Source organism: Trifolium pratense, linkage group LG6 (genome assembly GCF_020283565.1).
Source record: "Trifolium pratense cultivar HEN17-A07 linkage group LG6, ARS_RC_1.1, whole genome shotgun sequence".
Classification (NCBI taxonomy): domain Eukaryota; kingdom Viridiplantae; phylum Streptophyta; class Magnoliopsida; order Fabales; family Fabaceae; genus Trifolium; species Trifolium pratense.
The window spans coordinates 30949294-30974173 of record NC_060064.1 but is presented as its reverse complement, the minus strand read 5'-3'; the positions used below and the strand labels follow the sequence as shown (position 1 = coordinate 30974173).

The 24880-nt window shown below is 32.3% G+C and overlaps 3 protein-coding genes across 4 annotated transcripts; 1 reads left to right on the top strand and 2 right to left on the bottom strand.

Annotated features, from left to right (window-relative positions):
* Nucleotides 1–2038: 2038 nt before the first annotated feature.
* LOC123891484 (heat shock cognate 70 kDa protein-like) lies at nt 2039–4269 on the top strand. Of its 2 annotated transcripts, XM_045941357.1 has the most exons (3): nt 2107–2491; nt 2596–3046; nt 3095–4269. In XM_045941357.1, exons 1-3 carry the CDS (start codon nt 2272–2274, stop codon nt 4029–4031), a joined length of 1608 nt encoding a protein of 535 aa, XP_045797313.1. In that variant the 5' UTR covers nt 2107–2271; the 3' UTR covers nt 4032–4269. The 2 variants fall into 2 exon arrangements, with proteins under 2 accessions (XP_045797312.1, XP_045797313.1); XM_045941356.1 differs by having other exon boundaries at nt 2039–2491; nt 2596–4269.
* Nucleotides 4270–16353: 12084 nt separating this feature from the next.
* Nucleotides 16354–17255, bottom strand: LOC123891479. The gene has a single exon (XM_045941352.1). The coding sequence runs from the start codon at nt 17172–17174 to the stop codon at nt 16527–16529; it is 648 nt and encodes a 215-aa protein (XP_045797308.1). The 5' UTR covers nt 17175–17255; the 3' UTR covers nt 16354–16526.
* Nucleotides 17256–22982: 5727 nt separating this feature from the next.
* On the bottom strand, nt 22983–24050 carry LOC123891478. The gene has a single exon (XM_045941351.1). The coding sequence runs from the start codon at nt 23972–23974 to the stop codon at nt 23300–23302; it is 675 nt and encodes a 224-aa protein (XP_045797307.1). The 5' UTR covers nt 23975–24050; the 3' UTR covers nt 22983–23299.
* Between the last annotated feature and the right edge of the window lie 830 nt (nt 24051–24880).

Sequence of the window (24880 nt, the reverse complement as noted above, 5' to 3'; positions counted from 1 at the left end):
ATTAAGTTACGGGCTCTGAACCAAAAATAAAGGTCAACCTGATTAAGTTACGGGCTCTGAACCAAAAGTAAAGGTCAACCTGATTAATTTACGGGCTCTGAACAAAAAGTAAAGGTTAACCTGATTAATTTACGGGCTCTGAACCAAAAATAAAGGTCAACCTGATTAAGTTACCGACTCTGAACGAAAAATAAAGGTCAACCTGATTAAGTTACGGGCTTTGAACCAAATATAAAGGGCAACTCAATTAAGTTATGAGGAAAACGTGTCTTTAACTAAAGTGAAAAAGCACATTTAACAAATCATCAATAATACTATTAATTCATTTAAAACAATATATAAAATTATTTTAAATAACTTTAAAATAAATTATAAGATCAAAATATCCGATAGCAAAGACTATCGCTGAAAATTCAGCTTCATTGAAAGAGATGGCCATCGATCAATTTTATTCCCCGGTTGAATTCATGGCAATGAAATTGGGAAAAGATGGACATCGTTCAAAGACATTGAAAGAAAGAATACGAGAGAATACAATTAGAGAGAAGAGTAAAAATTCTCCACCGTAAGAGTTATTATTATTAATCACAACCGTCAAATAATATTAAGATCAAAGACTAATATTTGGAGTAAGTATAAAAAGAGAGAAGAGTAAAAATTCTCCACCGTAAGAGTTATTATTGAGTTATTATTATTAATGACAACCGTCAAATAATATTAAGATCAAATGCTAATATTTGGAGTAAGTATAAAAAGGTACCGGGGATATTTGGAGTATATAGAAATTTCTTCAATCCAACCGTTGAATTCAAAGATCATTATTATTGGGTCTACATTTAATTTGACTCAGTACGTGTTTGGCTGCTTGACATTTGGTTACTAGTACTACTATTACAGTATAAAAGTAAATTTGACTTTTTTTTAGACGGTTAGAAATCCTCCTTAAAAGTTATTTTTTTTAATAAATAGAAAAAATGATATATTTGGTTACTACTGGAGTATTACAGTATAAAAGTAAATTTGACTTTTTTTTAGACGGTTAGAAATCCTCCTTAAAAGTAAATTTAATTTTTTTTAATAAATAGAAAACGTAAGATATGCAGTCCATAGTATGAATAAAATAAATCAATATTGTTTATAATAGTGACAGGAAAAATTATATATATATATATATATATATATATATATATATATATATATATATATATATATATATATATATATATATATATATATATATATATCTGTGTGTGTGTGTGTGTGTGAGAGAAAGTAAATTTCAGGACAATTACGCACTAAAGTTGTGAGGGGAACTTAAACTAGGAAGAGAAATGGAAAAGAAAAGAAAAAAAAATATTAATTTAGTTTATGACTTTATAAGAAACTTTTAAATAAATACTATCTGATTTATGAATATTTTTTAAAAAATCATTAACTATATCAATATCTCAAACCGGTACATGATTTTGTTAATAACTCGGTTTTGTTGTGGTTATGTCTTTTTTTTTCATTGTTTGTATTACTATTATTTAAGCCTATTGAAACAAGATAATTATATAAATCTCTTATCGAAAATGCTAAACAGTACCCGACACTGGTTAAACATTTAAGAATAGAAATTTTGTCTCAAAATATGTGTATTTAATACCTCAAAAATATTAAAAGTTGTTTTTTCAATATTAATTTTATTTTTTATTTTATTTTTTGGTATGCTTAACAATTTAGCATGACCCATCTCATATTTATGTGAGATTATATATTTTTTTCGAAATAGTATGTGAGATTATATATTTTTTTCGAAATAGTATGTGAGATTATATATTGTTTATATTTATAAATGAAATATCAAATAAATCTCATAGAATTTCATATACTAATTATTTATTTACAAATTCTTCAATTATTAATTTAAATTTTATGCGTAAAAAAAATAAAATCTTCCGTGTTTGACAACTGTGTATGCACTAGTTAACAAAACAAATGAAAACAACTAATGCATACGAAGACTATTAATTTCCACCGTTTATTCGAACATGCTAGGAAGATGTTCATTGTAATAAATAAATAAATAAATAAATGCATACGGCCTTATTAGTAGCATTTTATTCCACAGATATCTTATTCCATTATCTTATTCTTATTCCACATATATCTATATCTATTAAAAACCAGCCAGAGCTAAAGTATTCAGAAACTATATCTATTTATTTATCTTCTAATTACAGTGTGATTGTGAATCAGAAGCAGCAATATTAGTTCACCTGAAAAAGAATGGCCAAAAAATACAAAGGACCTGCTATTGGAATTGACCTTGGCACAACCTATTCATGTGTAGCAGTTTGGCAGGGCCAAAACAATCGTGCAGAGATCATTCACAATGATCAAGGTAACCGAATAACACCTTCTTTTGTTGCTTTCACTACTGATCTAAGGTTGATTGGTGATGCTGCTAAAAATCAAGCCGCTCGAAACCCGGACAACACTATTTTTGGTAATTGATCTTCTCATTTTCTGCATGGTTTGTAAATTAATTTCAATTTTATAGTTTCTACTGTGTTCTTATACGAAAAAAAACAAACGTTTATTTTGCTCCAGATGCAAAGAGGTTGATTGGAAGGAAATATAGTGATTCTGTTATTCAGGATGATATACAGTTGTGGCCATTTAAGGTTGTTGCTGGTACCGATGACAACCCTCAGATTATTGTTCAGTATAAGGGTGAGGAAAAACGCCTTTGTGCTGAGGAAATCTCTTCTATTGTCCTCACAAAGATGCGTGAAATTGCAGAGAAGTTTTTGGAGTCATCAATCAAGAATGCAGTTATTACCGTGCCTGCTTATTTCAACGATTCTCAACGAAAAGCTACAAAAGATGCCGGTGCTATTGCTGGACTTAATGTAATGCGGATAATCAATGAGCCTACTGCTGCTGCACTTGCATATGGCCTTCAGAAGAGAGAAAGTAATGTTGAAAAACGAAATGTCTTCATCTTTGATCTTGGTGGTGGCACTTTTGATGTGTCTCTTCTTACACTTAAGGGCGATAGCTTTGAAGTAAAGGCCACATCAGGAGATACACATCTTGGTGGAGAGGACTTTGATAACAGAATGGTGAACTATTTAGTTAAGGAATTTAAGAGGAAGCATACAGAGGACATCAGTGGGAATGCGAAGGCCCTTAGGAGGTTGAGAACTGCTTCTGAGAAGGCTAAAAGGACATTGTCATTTGATATTGAGGCTATGATTGACATAGACGCTCTATACCAGGGAATTGACTTCGCTTTGTCAGTCAGTCGAGCCAAGTTTGAGCAACTGAACATGGATCTCTTTGAAAAATGTTTGGAGATTGTTAAGAGTTGTTTTAGTGATGCAAAGATGGACAAAAGTAGTATAGATGATGTTGTACTTGTTGGTGGATCTTCTAGGATTCCCAAAGTGCAGCAGCTATTGCATGAATTTTTTGAAGGGAAGGAACTGTGCAGTAGCATCAATCCGGATGAAGCTGTTGCTTATGGAGCAGCTGTTCAGGCTGCTTTGCTAAGTGAAGACGTTAAGAATGTTCCAAACTTGGTGCTACAAGATGTTACACCTTTGTCACTTGGTGTCTTAACGTATGAAGATACTATGAGTGTGATGATTCCTAGAAATACCTCCATTCCTGTTAAGAAGACAAAAAACTATTTAACAGTTAAAGATTACCAATCTGTTGTCGGAATTAAGGTTTATGAGGGTGAGAGTGTGATTGCGAGTGAGAACAACCTGCTTGGTTTGTTTAAGTTGTATGTTCCTCGTGCACCTCGTGATCTTCCTTTCCAGGTATGCTTTACTATAGATGCCGATGGTATATTAAACGTCTCTGCTGAGGAAGAAAGCAGTGGTAATAAGGAAGATATTACAATAACGAATGAAAATGGAAGATTGTCATGCGAAGAAATTGAAAGAATGATAAAGGAAGCTGAGCACTTCAAGTCTGAAGACATGAAGCATATGGAGAAGGTTAGATCAATGAATGCTTTGGATAAGAGAAAATAATTGATTGATGGAAAAGAGAATAATGATACATTTGTGTTTGTGGACAGTTTGAGGGAGATTAAGAGCACATTTCAATCTGCAATGAACAAGTTCAAGATTGGTTAATAAAGTGATTCTGATTCTTATCGATCAATTTAGTTATTTCAACTTCCTCGTGTATAATGTTGGAGCTGTTTGTTTTGTTTCTTGGATTATGTATTTTGGTAGAATATGAAATTTTAGGCTTTGATTCTTTTAATCTTATTTGTTCCTGAATGTTGGCCGATTTGAGCTCAAGTTTAGTAGTAATTATTTCGATCCAATTCCTCCAATTACTATGTTAGATCTCATTTCCTGAAATTTTAGAGTGAGAAACGCCTCTTTTCTCAGCCGTCGCTCAAAAAAACCTAATTTTTGTTGCTTATTTTTTTTGTTCATCCATTAGAGAGGGGTGATTTTGGATCAATTTCTTGATCTTTTTTAATTACGTTTTTACTTAAATAAGTGATTTTCACGTATATTCATCTTGAGTTTGTTCTAGTTTTTCGTCTTTGTGATTTATTTGTCTGGTTTGTTTGACTTTCCGTCTTGGTACGGTGTTTGTTTTGAGTCTCGTTTTGTACGGTGTTTGTTTTGAGTTCCGTCTTAGTACGATATTTCTTTTGTTCAGATTTGCAGATTTTCTTCAATCCAGATTCAACGTACGGTGTTTGTTTTGAGTCCCGTCTTAGTCATTAACATATGCCAAATTAAACTGCACATGTAATCTCGAATGAATCGATACATACCTGTAAGTCTAACACATTAAGGTGACCAACGTTTTCCTGATCGCAATAACCATCTTCAATCCTCAAGTTCAAACAACAGCAATGCCAATATTCTAATGAATTGGAGTTTTATCAAACAATTATATATGACATATAATGACATCTTAAATTGAATAATGAGGGTAAATTGTGCTAACGTGAGCATAATTTCTACGAAACAAGTGGGCGGTGGGCGGTGGTCCCCTTAGATTAGTCGGTCATAAGGCCGGACACCAAGTTTTCAAAAAAAAAAAAAAAAAAAATTCTACGAAACAATCTAAGAAAAACAAATCCAAATAACTACAACAATACATGAAAATTATACCTGTATTATAATTAATGAACTCAATTTCAATGCCTTCTTTTTTTTTAGATAAAGACTAGTGTAGTGCAAATGCATCAGTTGTAGAAACTTGACATCCCAACTATGTTGGCACCCCAAGCACCACCAATCATTTGCAGCACCACACATAAAAATTTATTGAAACAAAGCAATTGAACATTGGGGGGACTAGGCCAAAACCCAAGCAAAACAATCAATTGAATCTATAAGAAGGCAAAGCTGTCCTATTGCGAAAAAAGTCATCACCAATAAAACTAGGAACATTATCCCACCAGTGATCTTCCCGAGACGTTAAACTAAAATTTGCAAGCTTATCAGCACAACAATTTCCTTCCCTAAAAATATGAAAAATTCTAAAGTTTATAAGGGAGCAGAAATAGATACAATTATACCAACAATTTCAATGCCTTCAATTGCTCCATTACTCAATTAAATTTGCTGCAAACATCCACATCAATAAACCAATGGCTTAATTGCAGTTTTTGCCCCATGTTTCAAATTGTGCGATTTTTGTCCCCTAAATTTCAATTGTGCGATTTTAACTCCCTAAGTTTGACAATTGTGCGATTTTGGCCTCCCAAGTTTTAATTGTGCGATTTTGGCCCCAAGTTTACACCCTTTTGCATTTACTAGTCCCCGTTGACCTTTTTAACTAAAAATTACTCATGTGACATTTTAAAATTAAAAAAATAAAGTTAGTTTTAAAGTTGAAAAAATCTATTTTTTTTAATAAAAGGTTGAATAATTGTTTAAAAAAACAGTTTACAAAGTTTTAAAAATTAATTAAAAAATTAGTTCATAAAAAAATAATTATTTTGAATTATTTTTAAAACTTTATAAACTTCTTTTTTTTAAAAATAATTATTCAACCTTTTATTAAAAAGATTTAATACATTTTTTTTTAATTTTAAAACATATTTTTAATTTTAATTTGTTATAAAAATATATTTTATTTAAAAAATTTATAAACTGTTTTTTAAAAAACAATAATGATTAAACCTTTTAAAAAAATGCCACATAAGCAATTTTTAGTCAAAAAGTCAACAAGGGGCTAACAAATGCAAAAGGGGGTAAACATGGGGAGCCAAAATCGCACAATTGAATCTTGGGGGGCCAAGATCTCACAATTGTCAAACTTAAGGGTTTAAAATCGCACAATTGAAACTTGGGGGACCAAAATCGCACAATTGTGAAACTTGGGGGTCAAAATTGCAATTAAGCCTAAACCTATATCAATTTGTTTCCTAAATCTAATTTGATGACTTTCTCTTTGTTCTTTTGGAAGGAAAAATAACCTAATTAATCTCAGTTCACATAACCTTCAGTAAATTAACTTAGTTCCCACTTACATGTGGTATAAAAGTTAACGTTAATTCAATTTACATAACCTTCTGTAAACTTAGTTTACATGTATTCACGTTAATTAAGTTTACATAAGGTTGTCTAAAATTGAACGTATGTAAACTCAGTTTACATTAGGTTATGTAAATTGAGTTTACATAATCTTATGGTGTATGTAAACTCAGTTTACTTTAACTTATGTAAACTCAATTTAAATAGAATAATACGTGAATTGAATTAATAACACTGACAATTTTTGAACCTAGAAAATCAAAATACAAATCGAATTGGAGCTTATCATAAAAAACAAAATCAAAATTGGAACTCAAAATCAACATAATTTCATAAGGAACCTGCAGCAAATTCACAATCAAACTCAGGTAAATCGCATAATCACGAATTGGTAACTCGAAAACTTACCTTTTAGATTGAGTTTAAGCAGTGGGGATGGAGGAACGTGACGAATATTTGAGCGGCGTAGATGAACGACCACAATGACGAGGCCGGTTTGGGAGACGGTCACGACAGTACGAAGGTTTTAACGAGAAGGAGAATGGAGGAGAAAGTGAGAAACAGATTTATAGATTGAAAATTTAATTTATTTTAAGGGTATTTTGGTTCATTTGCTTGTAATAAGATGTAATGAATGTATATATGCACATTTAATTTAGCTTTTTTCGATTTTTTAATGGATGATAATTAATTTATAATTAGCTTGGTTTTGGGCATGGCTTCATAATTGGCATTTTATAGTTATAACATTTTGTAAAAAAAAAAGAAGCTTGAATTTGGCTGCGAAATCGCTACGAATATGTAGCTACTAGCTAGTGATTTATTTTGAAATCGTTGTGACAATATCAATTGATTTAGTTAGGAAACACAAACTTTTGATCATTATTTAACTAGGTTTTAATTGGAACTAGCTAGAATATTCTTTATATTAGTTGCAAATTAGCTAGGAAATTTTTTTGATAGATGGTTTTGCTTACAATATTTAACAATTTTTTTTTTAATGAAAAGTATATCATATATAAAGGGTTTTGCTAAATATAGAAAACGAAAAAAGTACAACAAAAAGTTCAGGAAATCAATAAGGTACAAAAAGTACACTCCATTAGAACAAAACAAATTAACGGACAAGAAAACAAAATAAAACTACTAGGAAACAAGAAGACACACACTACCAACAAACTAAAACCCCTCGAAAGCACGATCATCATCACCCGATACAATGAACACACTCTAATGGAACTTCATGAGACAATGTCATTATCACGTTGAAAAAACGGCTTTCACAATGGTACCAATCACCATGCTTATTGCTACCTTTCCGGTAGATTTCATGAAAGAGCGCATTATTTTCCTTTTTGATCTAGTCGTAGTTTCTCCATTACTATTCAAACACTCAAGAATCATATTCTTGTAGCAAGACACATGAATACACGACTTTCCATCGGAAGAATCAGAATCAAATACATATGACCACCCTTCAAATTGGTTCCTAACTTGCCTTTGATTACATTTAAAACAATCTGATGGAACTTCATGACACAATTTCATTATCACTTTTCCATCGCAATGCGAAATGATATGTTGCAGATTCAAACAACAAGGATGGAGAGCATATCCTGTTTTCGAACAAACATAGAAAAAACCTAACAGATCTTTTCCACAAGCATTACAAAATCCAACTTCTTCTATTTTATCGTTCTGATCATGAAACTCAAAATTGTAATTTTTAAAAAATGGATGAACGGTTGGTATAACACGTTCTGCACATTCTTTATGGAGGATGTAACTGCAATTTCTGTTTTCACAAATGTAACTAGATCCAGAACCTTGCTCTTTGCAACCACTGCACATGAATGAAGGTAATTTTGAACCATTTAATTGTAATGTGTGTTGATGATGATCCATATATATGGATGTGTATAGCACTATAGTGTATGTGTATGTATCTGTTGTGACTTTTGTTAAATATGAGTGATCAAGATTTAGCTAGTATAGCTTTGTATACTTTTTGTATTAAGATGCTTTCTGAAACATTTCTATTTATATGCAAAAAAGTGTATCAAGAATACATGACTTATGCATTTCTTATAGTTGACCCTTCTACTTTGACATTTTCAACTTTTTCTACATTGACATTTTTATTAGATGTTGACTCACAACTTAATAAAGACATATGGTTGTAATAAATTACTAAAGCTATAAACGGCCTACCATCAATAATGAATGACCGAAAATTTAAACAATGGAAAAACTACAGATCAGAATTTGTTGCGGTAAATAAACTACGCAATAATAATTTTACATTAGACGGTTAATATACATTTGCTACGATAAGTGTGACACATTTACAATAGACAATTTGTTTCCTAAAACTACAACTAGGAAAAGTAACTGGGCGCATTTGTTATTCCAAACAAATATCCAACATGCAATAACCTACATAATTAGAAGTAGCAATTGGGAGCATTCAGTTGACTAAATAGCACAAGCAAGTGGGCGCATGTTGATTAAGGAATCTATATCATAAACTAACCCACATCAATAACCAACATGCATGCTGATCTTGCATTTGTTGGCGCAGCAGAAGCAAGAGTTTGCTTGGTTCAGAGGATGCACGGTTCAGAGGTTGTGTTGCCTCTGACTCTGTTGCACTTCAGAGGATGGATTGCAGGCAAGCTCAGCAGGCACGCAGGCTTGACCTTGGGCAAACTAGCAGTTTTGCAGAAAACTGCTATATACAAGATGAACAAGTTTCTTGATGAATTGATTAACAACTGAACATGAAAGCTTAGAGAAAAATAGAAATTTTATTCATCCTTAATGGGCCAAAAATTGAATTACAATATAATGCACTAGTTGCACTTTATATAGGCTGGCTTGTGTAACAAGCCAGCTCATCCCTTAGGCCTAAACTAATTCCTAACAACTTTTGGTAGTTAGACTAACCAACTAACTACCTAGGATCAAACAAAACAAAACTTCAAGATGAATTAATCACTTTCTTAACACTCCTCCTTAATTCATGCTTGAATTGTAAACAACCAGTCCTAAGCTCCTCCTCAAAAACTCAAACCTGTCAAGCTTCACAGCCTTTGTAAAACCATCTGCAAGCTGTACTTCAGTTGGACAATACTGCACTTCAATCATTCCATTTGTCACTTGTTCCCTAATGAAATGAAATCTGGTAGCAATGTGCTTGCTCCTGCCATGTGAAATTGGATTTTTAGCAAGACTTATAGCAGACTTGTTATCAATCCTTAGGATTAGAGGCTTCACTGGTTCACACTTGATTTCTATCATCACTGAATTCAACCAAATTGCTTGACATGCTGCAAAGGTGCCTGCTATATACTCAGCTTCACAAGATGAGAGAGCAGTCACAGCTTGTTTCTTTGTACACCAAGAGATTGCAGCATTATTGAACTTGAAAACATACCCTGATGTGCTCCTCCTATCAGTTATGTCTCCACACCAATCACTGTCAGAATACCCTATCAAAGTACTCCCTGCACTGTTTGTACCAATAGGGAATAGCAAGCCAATTTCCAGAGTACCTTTGAGATATCTGAGGATTCTCTTGGCAGCTATCATGTGTGACTTCCTTGGATCATGCATAAATCTGCTGATAACACTCACAGCATAGCATATATCAGGCCTACTGTTGCACACATACCTCAATGAGCCAACTATTTGTCTGAACACAGTTGGATCAACCTTCTCTTCATCTGAGCACTCATCAATTTTTGTATTTGTTTCTGATGGATTTGATAATGGATTGCAGCTTTCCATTTCAAATTTTTCAAGCAATTCACCAATATACTTCTGCTGGTGCATTACTATACCATCTCCTCTTCTCATAAATTCCATTCCTAGAAAGAATGAAAGTTCACCAAGATCAGACATTTCAAATTCACTTTTGAGCTTATCTTTCACTTTTGCAATTTCTGCAATTCTACTTCCAGTTATGAGCAAGTCATCAACATACAAGCAGATTATGACTATATCTTCATCTTTAGGGCAATGTACATATACACCAAACTCAGCAGCACACTTTTTAAACCCTATCTGAATCAGAAAGTCATCAATCCTTTTGTTCCATGCTCTAGGAGCCTGTTTCAAGCCATATAGTGCCTTATACAGCTTATACACCATTGATTCTTTTCCTTTTATTTCAAAACCTGGAGGCTGTGACACATACACTTCCTCATCAAGTGGACCATTCAGAAATGCTGATTTCACATCCAGATGGTACAGGCTCCATTTGTTTTTACAGGCCAATGCTACAACCAACCTCACAGTCTCTATTCTAGCAACTGGTGCAAACACTTCATTGTAGTCAATTCCATGTTTCTGTAAGAATCCTCTAGCAACTAACCTTGCTTTATGCTTTGAAATTGTGCCATCAGGGTTCAATTTCACTTTGAACACCCATTTCACATCAATTTTCTTTTTCTTGTCTGGCAAGTCAACTAGCTTCCAAGTCTGATTTTTCTCAATTGACTTCAGCTCTTCTTCCATTGCCCTCTTCCACACATTACTTTTCAAAGCATCTCTGTAGTTCAATGGTTCAGAATCAGCTAGTAATGCAAAGTGAATGAGATCACCCTCATCATTCACTGCATTGTCTTGAGTAACTTCACAATCATTCAATCTAGCTGGTACACGTTTGGTTCTTTGAGTCCTTGCAATCATATGAATTCTATCATCATCATCACTTGATAAATTCATATTACCATCACTATCAGTACCTTGATTCTGAATAGTTTCAGCAGCAGGTTCACCTTCATCACCTCCATCAGATTCATCACTTGAACTTGGATAGATGAAAGTTGACTGCAAATCACTATTGTACACTGGTTCCTTCTCCCATTTCCATTTCTCTTCTTCATTCACAATTACATCTCTGCTAATGTGAACCTTCTGAGTAACTGGATTGTATAGCTTGTAGGCACCAGTTGGATGATATCCTATGAGTATCATTATTTCACTTTTATCCTCAAGTTTGGTTCTTCTAGCATCTGGTACATGTTTATAGCATAATGAGCCAAAAACCTTGAGGTGTTTCACACTTGGCTTCCTCCCACACCAAGCTTCCTCTGGCACAACTTTCAGTTTCTTAGTTGGACATTTGTTCAGAATGTAGGCTGCAGTAAGTACTGCTTCACCCCAGAACTTGTGTGGCAAATTCTTCTGCTTGATCATGCTTCTTGCCATATCTAACAATGTTCTGTTTCTTCTTTCAGCTAGTCCATTGTGCTGTGGTGTGTATGGAGCAGTAACTTCATGTGTAATGCCTTGATTAGTACAGAAGTTCTCAAACTCTCTTGAGGTGTACTCTCCACCACCATCTGTTCTCAGAATCTTAATTGCTTTCTCACTTTCCTTTTCAATTAAGACTTTAAACTTCTTGAATACTTCTAAAGCTTCACTCTTTAGCTTCAAAGTGTATAACCAGATCATTCTGCTGTATTCATCAACAAATGTGATGAAATACTTGCTTCCCCCTAATGATGCAGCTTCAAATGGACCACAGATGTCACTATGAATCACTTGCAATACACCACTAGCTCTCTTGGGCATTTCAGCTACAAAAGGTTTTCTACTGTGCTTACTCTTCACACATATCTCACATATGGACTTCTTAGTCTTAAACTTAGGCAGGCCATACACCAATTCCTTAGAATTTAAATCACTGAGGCTTCTATAGTTCAAGTGTCCATACCTTTTGTGCCAAAGTGCTTCAACCTCATCAATCACTGTGGTAGACATGCACATCATATCTACACTTGAGATTTTACACCTGTAGGTTCTGTTGTTTGACAAGCTGCACATCAGAACCAAGTTCTTCATTTTGTCAAACAGCTTCAGTGCATTGTCCTCCATGCTTACAGAGAACCCTCTTTGCACCAATTGACCTAAACTGAGTAAATTGCAATTCATATCAGGGACAAATAACACTTCAGAGATGATCACTTTACCTCCCTTCTTACTTTTGATCACTATGTTACCAATACCTTCAGCAGCAAGTTTTCTCCCATCTGCTAGTTTTATACTAGACCTTTTGCTTGCATCAAAATTGGTTAACCACTCTCTATGTGGTGTCATATGATTTGAACACCCTGAATCAAGAAACCATTCTTCATTCTTCTCACACTCATCCCCTATAGTAGCCATCATCAAGACTGACTTTACATCACTTTCTTCTGCAACATTAGCCTCTTGTTGATCTTTCTTGTACCAACACTCATCTGCAAAATGGCCAAGCTTCTCACAATTGTAGCATTTCACCTTGCTTTTATCAAAGTTCTTCTTTTTGTTTTTACCTTTGGCAAAACCTCCTCCTTTAGAGGATTCAGCTTTGTCATCAGTTTTTGAACTCTGATCTTTAAGCCACTTTGGTTTATCTTTGCCTTTCTTTTTGTAGTTCTTGCCATTATCTTCTTTCTTGTTGGTTTGAGCTTGCAAGGCTTGTTGTTCTTTCTTTTCTGAACCTCTACTGAGAACTTTAATCTCATGTGCTTCCAAAGCACTTTGTAATTCTTCAATTTTCATAGTAGCTGTATCTTTCACATACTCTATAGCTATTACCACATTATCAAAGTTTGGAGTTAAGGATCTAAGCACTTTCTCTACTACCATTTCATCAGTGACAATCTCTCCACAGTTTTGCATTTGATGTACAAGTGCAAGAAGTTTTGAGAAGAAATCACTTACTTTTTGATCCTCTTCCATCACCATAGACTCATATTGCCTCCTAAAGGCCTGCAATTTCACCTTCTTGACCTTGGTTCCACCATCGTGGTAACCCTCGAGTATATCCCAAGCTTCTTTGGACTTAGTTGATTTTGAAATCTTTTCAAAATGCTGTGCATCACAATTCTGCTGGATATAGAACAAAGCCTTGCAGTCTTTTTTCTTGTTTTCTTTGTAGGTATTTCTCTGATCATTGGTTGGATTTGCTCCCAACTCATCGTATCCATTCACCACTACCTCAAGACACTCTTGTGCTCCAAATAAGGATTTCATCACTGCACTCCATCTATCCCAATTCTTTCCATCAAGAATCAGAATGTTTGTACCAAAACCTTGGGTGTTCATCTTGAATTTTCAAGAAATCAATCTACACAGCTCACTTTGTGTTTCTCCACTTGATTCCTTCACAATTCACTCTTGTTACCTGTGATTGAACCAGGCTCTTGATGCCAATTGTTGGCGCAGCAGAAGCAAGAGTTTGCTTGGTTCAGAGGATGCACGGTTCAGAGGTTGTGTTGCCTCTGACTCTGTTGCACTTCAGAGGATGGATTGCAGGCAAGCTCAGCAGGCACGCAGGCTTGACCTTGGGCAAACTAGCAGTTTTGCAGAAAACTGCTATATACAAGATGAACAAGTTTCTTGATGAATTGATTAACAACTGAACATGAAAGCTTAGAGAAAAATAGAAATTTTATTCATCCTTAATGGGCCAAAAATTGAATTACAATATAATGCACTAGTTGCACTTTATATAGGCTGGCTTGTGTAACAAGCCAGCTCATCCCTTAGGCCTAAACTAATTCCTAACAACTTTTGGTAGTTAGACTAACCAACTAACTACCTAGGATCAAACAAAACAAAACTTCAAGATGAATTAATCACTTTCTTAACATGCAATAACCTACATAATTAGAAGTAGCAATTGGGAGCATTCAGTTGACTAAATAGCACAAGCAAGTGGGCGCATGTTGATTAAGGAATCTATATCATAAACTAACCCACATCAATAACCAACATGCATGCTGATCTTGCATTAACAATGAACACTTTTCACTAATTCATTCATACATTTTTTTTTTTTTTATAAATAGCGTTATACCCCTGCAAAATACTTTTCTTTCTCATTTCCAAACACTTTTCTTTTTTCTTTATTTGATATGGAAACTTTTTATTGGATCTTGATTTGTGTCTCATCTTTGTTTTTTATTTCTTCTTCGATTTTTGATATATAGAACCCTTATAACATTATCAAGAAAATAGACGGACGAGGGGGGGGGGGGGGGGGGGGGGGGGGGGGGGGGGGGGGGGGTGGGGTTCCAGGTCGTTATTATCCACAGCAAAGCCATATCCAAAAAATAAAATTTTAGTTACCCACGAAAAATTCGTATATTTAAATATTAATTTTATTTATTTATTTACTGTTTCTATATGCCTTTCTTTTCGCTAGCATTGTTAATTACTTTTCCCAATTCTTTCAAAAGTATGAGAAAACAATGGTAGGAAGATAAAATAACGACGGACGACAAAACCCTATTCAGCTATGTACCATCGTTGTTCTGGCGATCCTCTCCACTCTAGAGATCGTCTCTACTTTCGTACATCCCCCCTCCACTGAAACAATGAGTATAATCCATACTACTCAATCTTCATGATTTTCTAATTAATTGATATAATCTTATTGTGTGAAGCTGAGAATTGATTTTGTTGTTGTTGGGAAACAGGAAATTTGATGGGAATTGGTCTTAGTTACTATATGTGTGTATTGGTTAGGTTACTTCAATATCATTTTTTATCTTTGTTCTTCTGGGGATTGCTTGCTCATTTGGAAATTATAATTGAAATGTAATTACATTTTGAAGTGAAAACCCTAAATTTAATTTTCGTATGATTTGAATTTTACATTTTTTTCCTATAAAAGTTCATTATATTTTTGTGAAAAGAAGGAAAATAAATGTATTGACTTTTGTTGTTAAATTGAAAGTGAAATATATGAATATTATTACTCCATCCGTTTCAAATTACTTGTCGTTTTAATATATATTTGGAAAACTAAAGTTTTTTTTGGTACATAACATATTTTTTTTAGTATATAATATATTAAATTTATTGAAAAGAGAAAGTGTGTGAAAAAAAAAATTATTGGTGAATTAAAATAAGGGTATAATAGGAAGATATGGTGCAAAAATACACTTTGTTAATTTTTTGTTTGTTTTCTTTCTAAAACGACAAGTAATTTGAAACGAAGGGAGTATGTGTTAATAATCTTATTCTTTAGAAAAAAAGAAACAAATTTCAAGTAATTAAAATAAAAAATCTTTACAAGAATCACAATTTTTTTTAGAAAAATTATTATTCATGGATATTTGTAAATATCTACGGATCCCTCAAAATCCTTGGATTATCCGCTTAGCAAATACCCACACAGATATACAAAGGATATAGATATCGTATTTATCTAATTGAGCGGACACGTATATCATACTATCAGCCCTACAGATATCTATTTAGATCCTTAACCGAAAGTTCCAAATTTACTTTTGTTTGCAAATTAAATTATAAAATTCTTAATCATGGCGGAAGCTATTTAAATCCTTTATTAACAAACAGTTTAGTGAATCACTCAGCTGGCTAAGGTTATAGAGGTAGGTTGAAGTAGTTATCCATCAATCAATGAGAACAAGTATGCATTTAAAATAAAAGTTGGTTATAAATTAATTGTGGGAACCACATACAAATCCTTATATAACTTGCTTTTTTTGGTTGTTGGACAAATACTTCAAATTATCAAGGAATGTAGAGTGAACCTCACTTAAAAAAGTCTGTAAAACAAAATGAAAATTGTATTAAAAAAGAATACACGTCTCCTGTCACCACATTAATACAATCGATAGTTAAAATCCAAAGCAAAACACAGAAATCACGCAAAATAGATTCTCTGTTGTACTTTTTCCCACAGTTTTCACGCAGTTTTGCATCAAGACCATCCAATCTAAAATGTACAGGTGAAATCATTTTGAATAATTTTATATCAGCATCAATCTACACTTCGATATATATTGATCCAAAAACACGACTACAAGTTAGACACCATTCTACAGCCACAGTAAATACAAAAAGAAATGCTAACAAGAATCTATATCACTCTTTTACTTAAAAAGTTAAAATAAAAAACATGTTCCATCAATTGAAATCCATATAAGAAGTGTTCCCACCAAGAATGTAACTCGAGTTCTCCTGAACAATACATTATCTGAAAACTCATTAACCATTTGAGCGAGCAAGGGCTTCCACAATGGTAGAGATAGAATTAGTAATATCTCCTGTAATTAAATCGATCGCTATGTTCACCACTAACTTGCCGGTAAATTTCATGAAAGAACGCATTCTCCTCCTTCTTGGCCTTTTTTTCAAATTTTCAGGAATCATATCCTTGAAACACGAAACATGAACACAAGACTTTCCATCAGAATTAAAAACATATGACCAACCTTCAAATTGGTTTCTCACAACATGCTTTTGCTTACAATGGACACAATCTGATGGAACTTCATGAGACAATGTCATTATTACATTTCCATCATCATTCAAAATGTTTTCTTTAAGATTCAAACAACAAGGATGTAGAGCACATCCCGTTATGGAACTAGCATAGTAAAAACCTAACAGATCTTTTCCACAGGCATCACAAAATCCACCTTCTTCTGCTTTTTCATACAACTCAAAATTGCAATTTTTGAAAAATGGATGAACGGCATGTTTAACAGATTCTGCACATTCTTTATGGAGGATGTAATTGCAATTGCTGTATTCACAGATGTAACTAGTTCCAGCACCTTGCTCTTTGCAACCACTGCACATGAATGAAGGTAATTCTGAACCATTTAATTGTAATGTGTGTTGATGATCCATATATATGGATGTGTATAGCACTATAGTGTATGTGTATGTATCTGTTGTGACTTTTGTTAAATATGAGTGATCAAGATTTAGCTAGTAGCTTTGTATACTTTTTGTATTAAGATGATTTCTGAAACATTTCTATTTATACGCAAAAAGTGTGTGAATATTAAGAGTTGTGGGTTTCCTAGAAAAGAGTATAGCTTAATCTTAATATATATTAACAATTTCAACATATTAATAAACATGACATATTCAACTAATTGACCGGTTCTTTTTTTGTTATACACACGAGCAAGACTTCGATGGTCACGTGAAACCATATATAGTAATTGTAGCATACTATAGGCCCGAGCATCGGTTGAAAATCGTAACCATTTAATTTGGACCCAATTCCGGCGGTTTATATCTACGATTTGTTCGGGTGTCGGGTCGTTCGGGTGGCGGGTAGAACGAGTTGGTCATTAAGGATTAGATTGAAATTTTATTTACATCTAAAACTCTATTATCCAAAAAATCCTAATTTTCAAATAATTCAACCGTACATGCACGCTTTTTCGCAATTGTTCGGTCGGTTTCAATAATCATTCTTGTTCATCAATTTTACATTAGATAGTTAATATACATTTGTATCAAAATAATTCATTTAAATCGGATGATTGCTATACTAACTGTGTTAACGCAGTTACAACATACAATTTATTTCCTAAAACTAAAACTAGGAAAAGCAACTGGACGGCACTACCATGGGAACATTCAGTTGACTAAACACAAGCAAGTGGGTGCATGTTGATTAAGGAATCCATAGCATAAACAAACACACATAAATATCCAACATGCATGCTTATCTTGCATTAACAATGAACCCTTCACTTCATTCATACATTTTATTAAACTATGCAATTTATGTAACCAAAATTGACTTATTTTTTTGAAGCCACTAGGAGTAAAACAAATTAAACGATACATTATATGAGATCCCCCACTTCAAGACTGCCCCCGATCTGAAAAATAAAGAACGTAATAACTTTCAAATTACTCTCAAAACCATACAGCCAATTACAATTACTCTCCAAACCAAGAAAACTCAAACAACAATTATTACAAGCCAATTTTGTAAAGATGAATTAGACAATCTGTTAATTTTCAGATGGTTTCGGAATCTCTCTAAGATTAGTTTAGTTATTTCTATCAGATTTTTGCTATCATGTCTCGAAATTGACCAATGACTTCTATTTGTCCTTTTCGAAGGAAAAATAAAATTATTCTTAGTTTTTTGGGGCCTATTTACCAGCTTTTGCCCGTTTCTAGGGCTGGTCAATGGGCGCCTTGGCAGATACTCTTTATATCTTTCACAAAATATTTATATCTTTCACAAATTAAGGATAGGTAGGGCGGATTGCCCCCGACGGGGCACAAGCTAATTGATGAAATGATAGAGAATAGAACCATGTAGCTTCTGCTTGTTTCCTTTCTTTATCTCATTTCCAAACCATAAATGTTATCCAGACACAAATTCTCCAACAAATATATAACACAAAAGGGTATATTGGTTAATTTGCCAATTAAGAAACCTCCCACGTGTGAATACTTCTTTTTAGTTTTTATATTCTATTTTTTTTCCTTCTCTCTTCCACACCACCAAAACACCGTTCTCACACTATGCAAATCGCCATCACCATCTCAGCTCAAGCTTCTCCCTCTCTGCAAAATTCCTTCTCCCTCTCTGCGACAAAACCATAACACAATCGTCCCCTCTCTTCGACGAAATCATAAATCCTACTACGTTGAACTCATTCATCTGATTCAAAGTTAGTTTATTATTCCTTTTGATTCTGCTCTTCTCCTTATTCTTCAAAAGATTCTAATTTTAATTTCCCTTTTGCTTATGGTTATTTGATATGCATGATTTAGGGTATAAATTGGAGATTCTAATTCGTGAATATATTTAATATTGATTTTCTTAACTTAATTTCATGATTCTAGACTTAGACAAAACTAAAATCATATTATTAGTAGTTTAATTAAGTTGTGGAATTATGTTTGTTGTAATGTTATGAGTTGAAAAAAATAACATGATAAGCACAACAAGAAAAAATAAACAGTAGTCATGTGTTAAAATTTGGGTAGTTGTTTGAAATACTTGGTTAATGTAGAAGTTTATGTAAAAAAATTGAAAAGTTGACACAAGTTATGTGTGGTGAATTCATGGATATGCCCCTCTTATTTTTTATACTTGGACAAAATTGAAATCATCTTATTAGTTTAACTTGTGGAATTATGTTTGTTGCAATGTTATGAGTTGAGAAAAATACACGGAAATAATTGTGGATAGTCATGTGTTAACATGTGTTGATGATCCATATATGGATGTGTATAGCACTATAGAATTAGGTCGAAAATCATCAAATCGATGAAAATTGTAACCATTTAATTTGGACCCAATTCTGGCGGTTTATATCTACGATTTGTTCGGGTGTCGGTCGTTCAGGTGGCGGGTAAAACGAGTCGGTCATTAAGGATTAGATTGAAATTTTATTTACATCTAAAACTCTATTATCCAAAAAATCCTAATTTTCAAATAATTCAATACCTCGTACACAATGCAACAAATGATAGATTGTTAAAAAAGAAGAGAAGTATAAATCAAAATACATCTAGAATATATTAGAATATCTTTTACAGCTCCTTTATCAAGATATCTATATATATAAATCCTAGATAGTTGTCCAATTTACTATCTAAACCGTAATCCACATCACCTACTTAAACCGATGAAAACCTTTCATTTAGCAATATCACCCACTTACATTCATTTAATGTGAGGTACTAAATGTTATTATTTTTATTATTATTATTATTATTATTATTATTATTATTATTATTATTATTATTATTATTATTATTATTATTATTATTATTATTATTATTATTATTATTATTCTTTTGGGTTAGTATTCATTTTAATTTTTTTTCTTCATTTTATTATTTTGTGTATTTTATTATTTTTGGTTCATAATAGGTAATGCTTTTACTAATAATCTTTTGTTCAATCTTTGTGTATATAATTAGTTGGTGGATTGTCAAGACTATTTAGAGCATCCACAATGGAGCACTCCATTTTTGAGTACTTAAATGGTCCCACATAGACACATCATCAATTTATTATTTTTTTAATAATAGTACCTAATAGGTACTCAACCTCTCCAATGGAGCATTTCTTACAAAGTTCTAAAATTGGTCCCATCAATAACTCCACATCATTAAAATTTGAAATTTAATTTAAAATAATATTGCCAAATTAATTTTTTTTGAATATATTAAATAAAGTGGGTCCCATAAAAAGAAGAGAGAGAGAGTTCTTATATTAGAAGTGGTACCTATTAGGTACTAAAATGTGTTGTGCTCCAATGGTAGTACCTAATAAGTACCATGAGTACCTAATAGGAACTACACCATTGGAGATGGTCTTACGAATGATTTTGGTACGCAAATTCATCGTCACATTCTTTTGGTTGATCCAAATAAAAATCAATTTGAAGTGTTAATAAAAAAAAAATAGATAAAATAAAATTTACTGATGGTTTGTATGCTGTTCATGATTTTTATCATATTCAATTTTGAGTACGCGGTTAAGTTGGTTTATCTTTACCTCAATATGTTTCAAATAAATATAAATGACCGATTTGATAATGAAGTAGTTTATCCAACTCAGAATCTTCAAATGAAATTTATAATACATAAAAACCTTATTATGTTCCAACATCAATTTTTTTCAATGGTCAATTATATGTTGGTATTTCTAGAGTTATTTTAAAGAATGAATTAAAGATATTGCTAACCAATGTTAATGAAGAATATACCAAGGTGACTTCAAATGTAGTGTATAAATAATTAACACATATTTAATATCTATATCACATTTAGATAACTTCTATTGTTATTATTATTTTGATAATACTTACTTTTTTATTTTAGATTTACTACCTATACAAATAAATTTTTTATGTTATAGTATAAAACAACGCATAAAACCCGTACATCGCACGGGTAATCGTCTAGTTATAATTAAGCTTGTACTATATAACATTTCTCTCCTATATCAAAGATGAATAAAAACAACAAAACGAAGAGTATATGAGATTGAGAGAGGGTGAGAAGGAAAAAAAATTAGAGAGCCGCACCCGCATGTATGCAACCGTACATGCACGATTTTTCGCAATTGTTGACCTGGGACCCGACCCGCACATGATCGAATGCTTCAATGTATTGTCAATTATATCGATTTCGAGTCTGGTCGCGGGTCCGTGCTAACCCTAATATACTATTAATTGTAGTATTAAGATGTTTTATGAAACATTTCTATTATATGCAAAAATTGTGTTAATAATACACGACTTATGCATTTCCTATAGAGTTGACCCTTTCTACGTACTGTGACATTTTCAAATTTTTCTACATTGACATTTTTATGAGATATGTTGACATCACAATTCACAATTGAATAAAGACATATGGTTGTAATAAATTACTAAAGGTGAACGGGCCTGCCATCAATAATGAATGACTAAAAACTTGAACGATAGTAAAACTACGGATCAGGATTTTTTTGCAGTAAATAAACTACACAGTAATCATTCTTGTTCATCAATTTTACATTAGATGGTTAATATACATTTGTATCAAAATAATCATGACTAATTCATTTAAATCGGATGGTTGCTATATTGTGTTAACGCAGTTACAACAAACAATTTGTTTCCTAAAACTAAAACTAGGAAAAGCAACTGGACGCATTCTTTACTACAACATGCAATAAGCTACATAATTAGCACTACCATGGGAACATTCAGTTGACTAAATAGCACAAGCAAGTGGGTGCATGTTGATTAAGGAATCCATAGCATAAACAAACACACATAAATATCCAATATGCAATGCTTATCTTGCATTAACAATGAACCCTTCACTTCACTTCATTCATACATTTTATTAAACTATGCAATTTATGTAACCAAAATTGACTTGTTTTTTTGAAGCCACTAGGAGTAAAACAAATTAAACGATACATTATATGAGATCCCCCACTTCAAGACTGCCCCCGATCTGAAAAATAATGAACGTAATAACTTTCAAATTACTCTCAAAACCAAGACAGCCAAACAATTACTCTCCAAACCAAGAAAACTCAAACAATAATTATTATAAACCAATTTTATAAAGATGAATTAGACAATCTGTTAGTTTTATGAATTTCATAAGAAAGTATTCACCCATATGCATCGTTTGGGTTCTGACAATACATTTAAAAATTCAGTTTTTCTTTAATGGTTAATAAAAATTATATTAAAAAAAAGGTTTTTTTTTTAATTTATTTCTTGATAATTTGCGGGTATTTACTCATCAATCAATAAGAACAAGTTATATGTATGTGAAATAAAATTAAGTTGATTACAAATTAGTTGTAGGTACCACATACAAATCTAATTATGTGGCTTGCTCTTATTGATTGTTAGGAAAATATCCCAAAATTATCAAGAACTAGAGTAGATCTCACCTAAAAAAGACTTTAAAACAAAATAAAAATTATATTAAAAAAGAATACAAGTCTCATGTCAGCACAATACAATCAATAGTTAAAATCCAAAGCAAAACACAAACACGCAAAATAGATTCTCTCGTATTTTTCATAGTTTTCACGCAGTTTTGCATCAAAATCATCCCATCTAAAATGTACGGTTGAGATCGTTTTGAATAATTTTATAATAACGTCAATATGTACTTCGATTTATGAATATAATGACCCAAATTTAAATAAGTATGAAAATTATGTGAAAACTTGCTATTGCATATATTAATCCCAAAACACGACTACAAGTTAGACACCATACTATACAACCACACTAAAAAAGACTACAAAAAGAAATGCTAACAAAAGAATCTATAACACACTTTTATTTAAAAAGTTAAAATAATTAAAAAACATCTACCATCAATTGAGATTCATATATATTCTCAATAAATTATATGACATTCACATGATATAATGAGATTCATTTAATTTTTTTTGGCTAAGAAGTGTTCTACCAAGAATATAACACAAGTTCTCCCCGAACGATCCGTCATAAAAAAACTTATTAATCACTTGAGCTAGCGAGGGCTTCCACAATGGTAGAGATAGAATTAGTAATATCTCCTGTAATTAAATCGATCACTATGTTCACCACTAACTTGCCGGTAAATTTCATGAAAGAACGCATTCTCCCTCTTTTTGATCTTTTTTTCAAATTTTCAAGAATCATATCCTTGAAACATGAAACATGAACACAAGACTGTCCATCAGAATTAACAACATATGACCAACCTTCAAATTGGTTTCTCACAACATGCTTTTGCTTACAATGATAACAATCTGATGGAACTTCATGAGACAATGTCATTATCACGTTTCCATCATCATTCAAAATATTTTCTTCGAGATTCAAACAACAAGGATGTAGAGAATATCTTGTTCCTCCGAACAAACGGTTGAAAAAACCTTTTTTTGAATGGTAGTAAAATCCTAACAAATCTTTTCCACAAGCATCACAAAATCCACCTTCCTCTGCTTTCTCACGAAACTCGAAATTGCAATTTTTGAAAAATGGATGAACAGCATGTTCAACATGTTCTACACATTCTTTATGGAGGATGTAATTGCAACTGTTGTTTTCACAGTTGTAACTAGATCCAAAACCTAGCTCTTTGCAACCACTGCACATGAATGAAGGTAATTTTGAACCATTCAATTGTAATGTGTGTTGGTGATCCATATAGCACTATAGTGTATGTATCGATTGTGACTTTTGTTAAATATGAGTGATCAAAATTTAGCTAGTAGCTTGCCTGTTTTCCGAGAGGTTACTTGGTTCGAAACCCGGCACAGTTAGAAAACTCAAATTTAGCTAGTAGCTTTGTATACTTTTTGTATTAATATATGCTTTATGAAACATTTCTATTTATATGCAAAAGATGTGTCAATAATACAAGACTTCGGGTTTCCTAGAAAGGGTATAACTTATTCTTAATATATTATCAAACATGACATATTCAACTAGTTGACTTGTTGTGTTAAAAAGAAAACTAATTGACTTGTTCTTTTTTCGTTATATATACATACATATGTGTGTCGTGTCGGTGTGCAGATGCATGGTAGTTAAAAGAGTACTTTACTCCATCAATACCACTTCTACATGATTTTAATTTTAAAGGTGTCTAATTCAAACACAAATTTTGAGACACAAAATTAACAGAACTATCTTTCCACTCATAAAAAATCAAAAAAAGTATATTTGTTGTATTTTTGTCAAATAAATGTGTTAACATAACATTTTCCTTTTAATTTTGAGAATTGTTATGAAATATGGATCGAAAGAATGAATATCTAATTCATAAGAGAAATAAGTTTGAGAAGTTAATATAAAAGAAAATTTGTAGTATTCATATTAAATTATTGATTAAAAAATGATAGAATGTGTACATATTCTATTTAATTTAATTATAGAATTCAACTATATAACTAATAGAATAACTAACTATAACTAAATTTTTACTACCAACTAATTATATTAATTTCTATATTCTAAAAAGAATCACTACCACCCCTTTTTACCATTTTTTTTGACAATAATTTATGGTAAAAAGGGGGATTTTATATTTATTTTATCATCATATACTGA

Excerpts from the sequence above, each read along its gene's own strand:
- LOC123891484 (XM_045941356.1), top strand. The coding sequence starts at position 2,272 with ATGGCCAAAAAATACAAAGGACCTGCTATTGGAATTGACCTTGGCACA. Across the intron at positions 2,492-2,595 it reads CCCGGACAACACTATTTTTG|ATGCAAAGAGGTTGATTGGA; the intron begins GTAATTGATCTT and ends ATTTTGCTCCAG.
- LOC123891479 (XM_045941352.1), bottom strand. The coding sequence starts at position 17,174 with ATGGATCATCAACACACATTACAATTAAATGGTTCAGAATTACCTTCA.
- LOC123891478 (XM_045941351.1), bottom strand. The coding sequence starts at position 23,974 with ATGGATCACCAACACACATTACAATTGAATGGTTCAAAATTACCTTCA.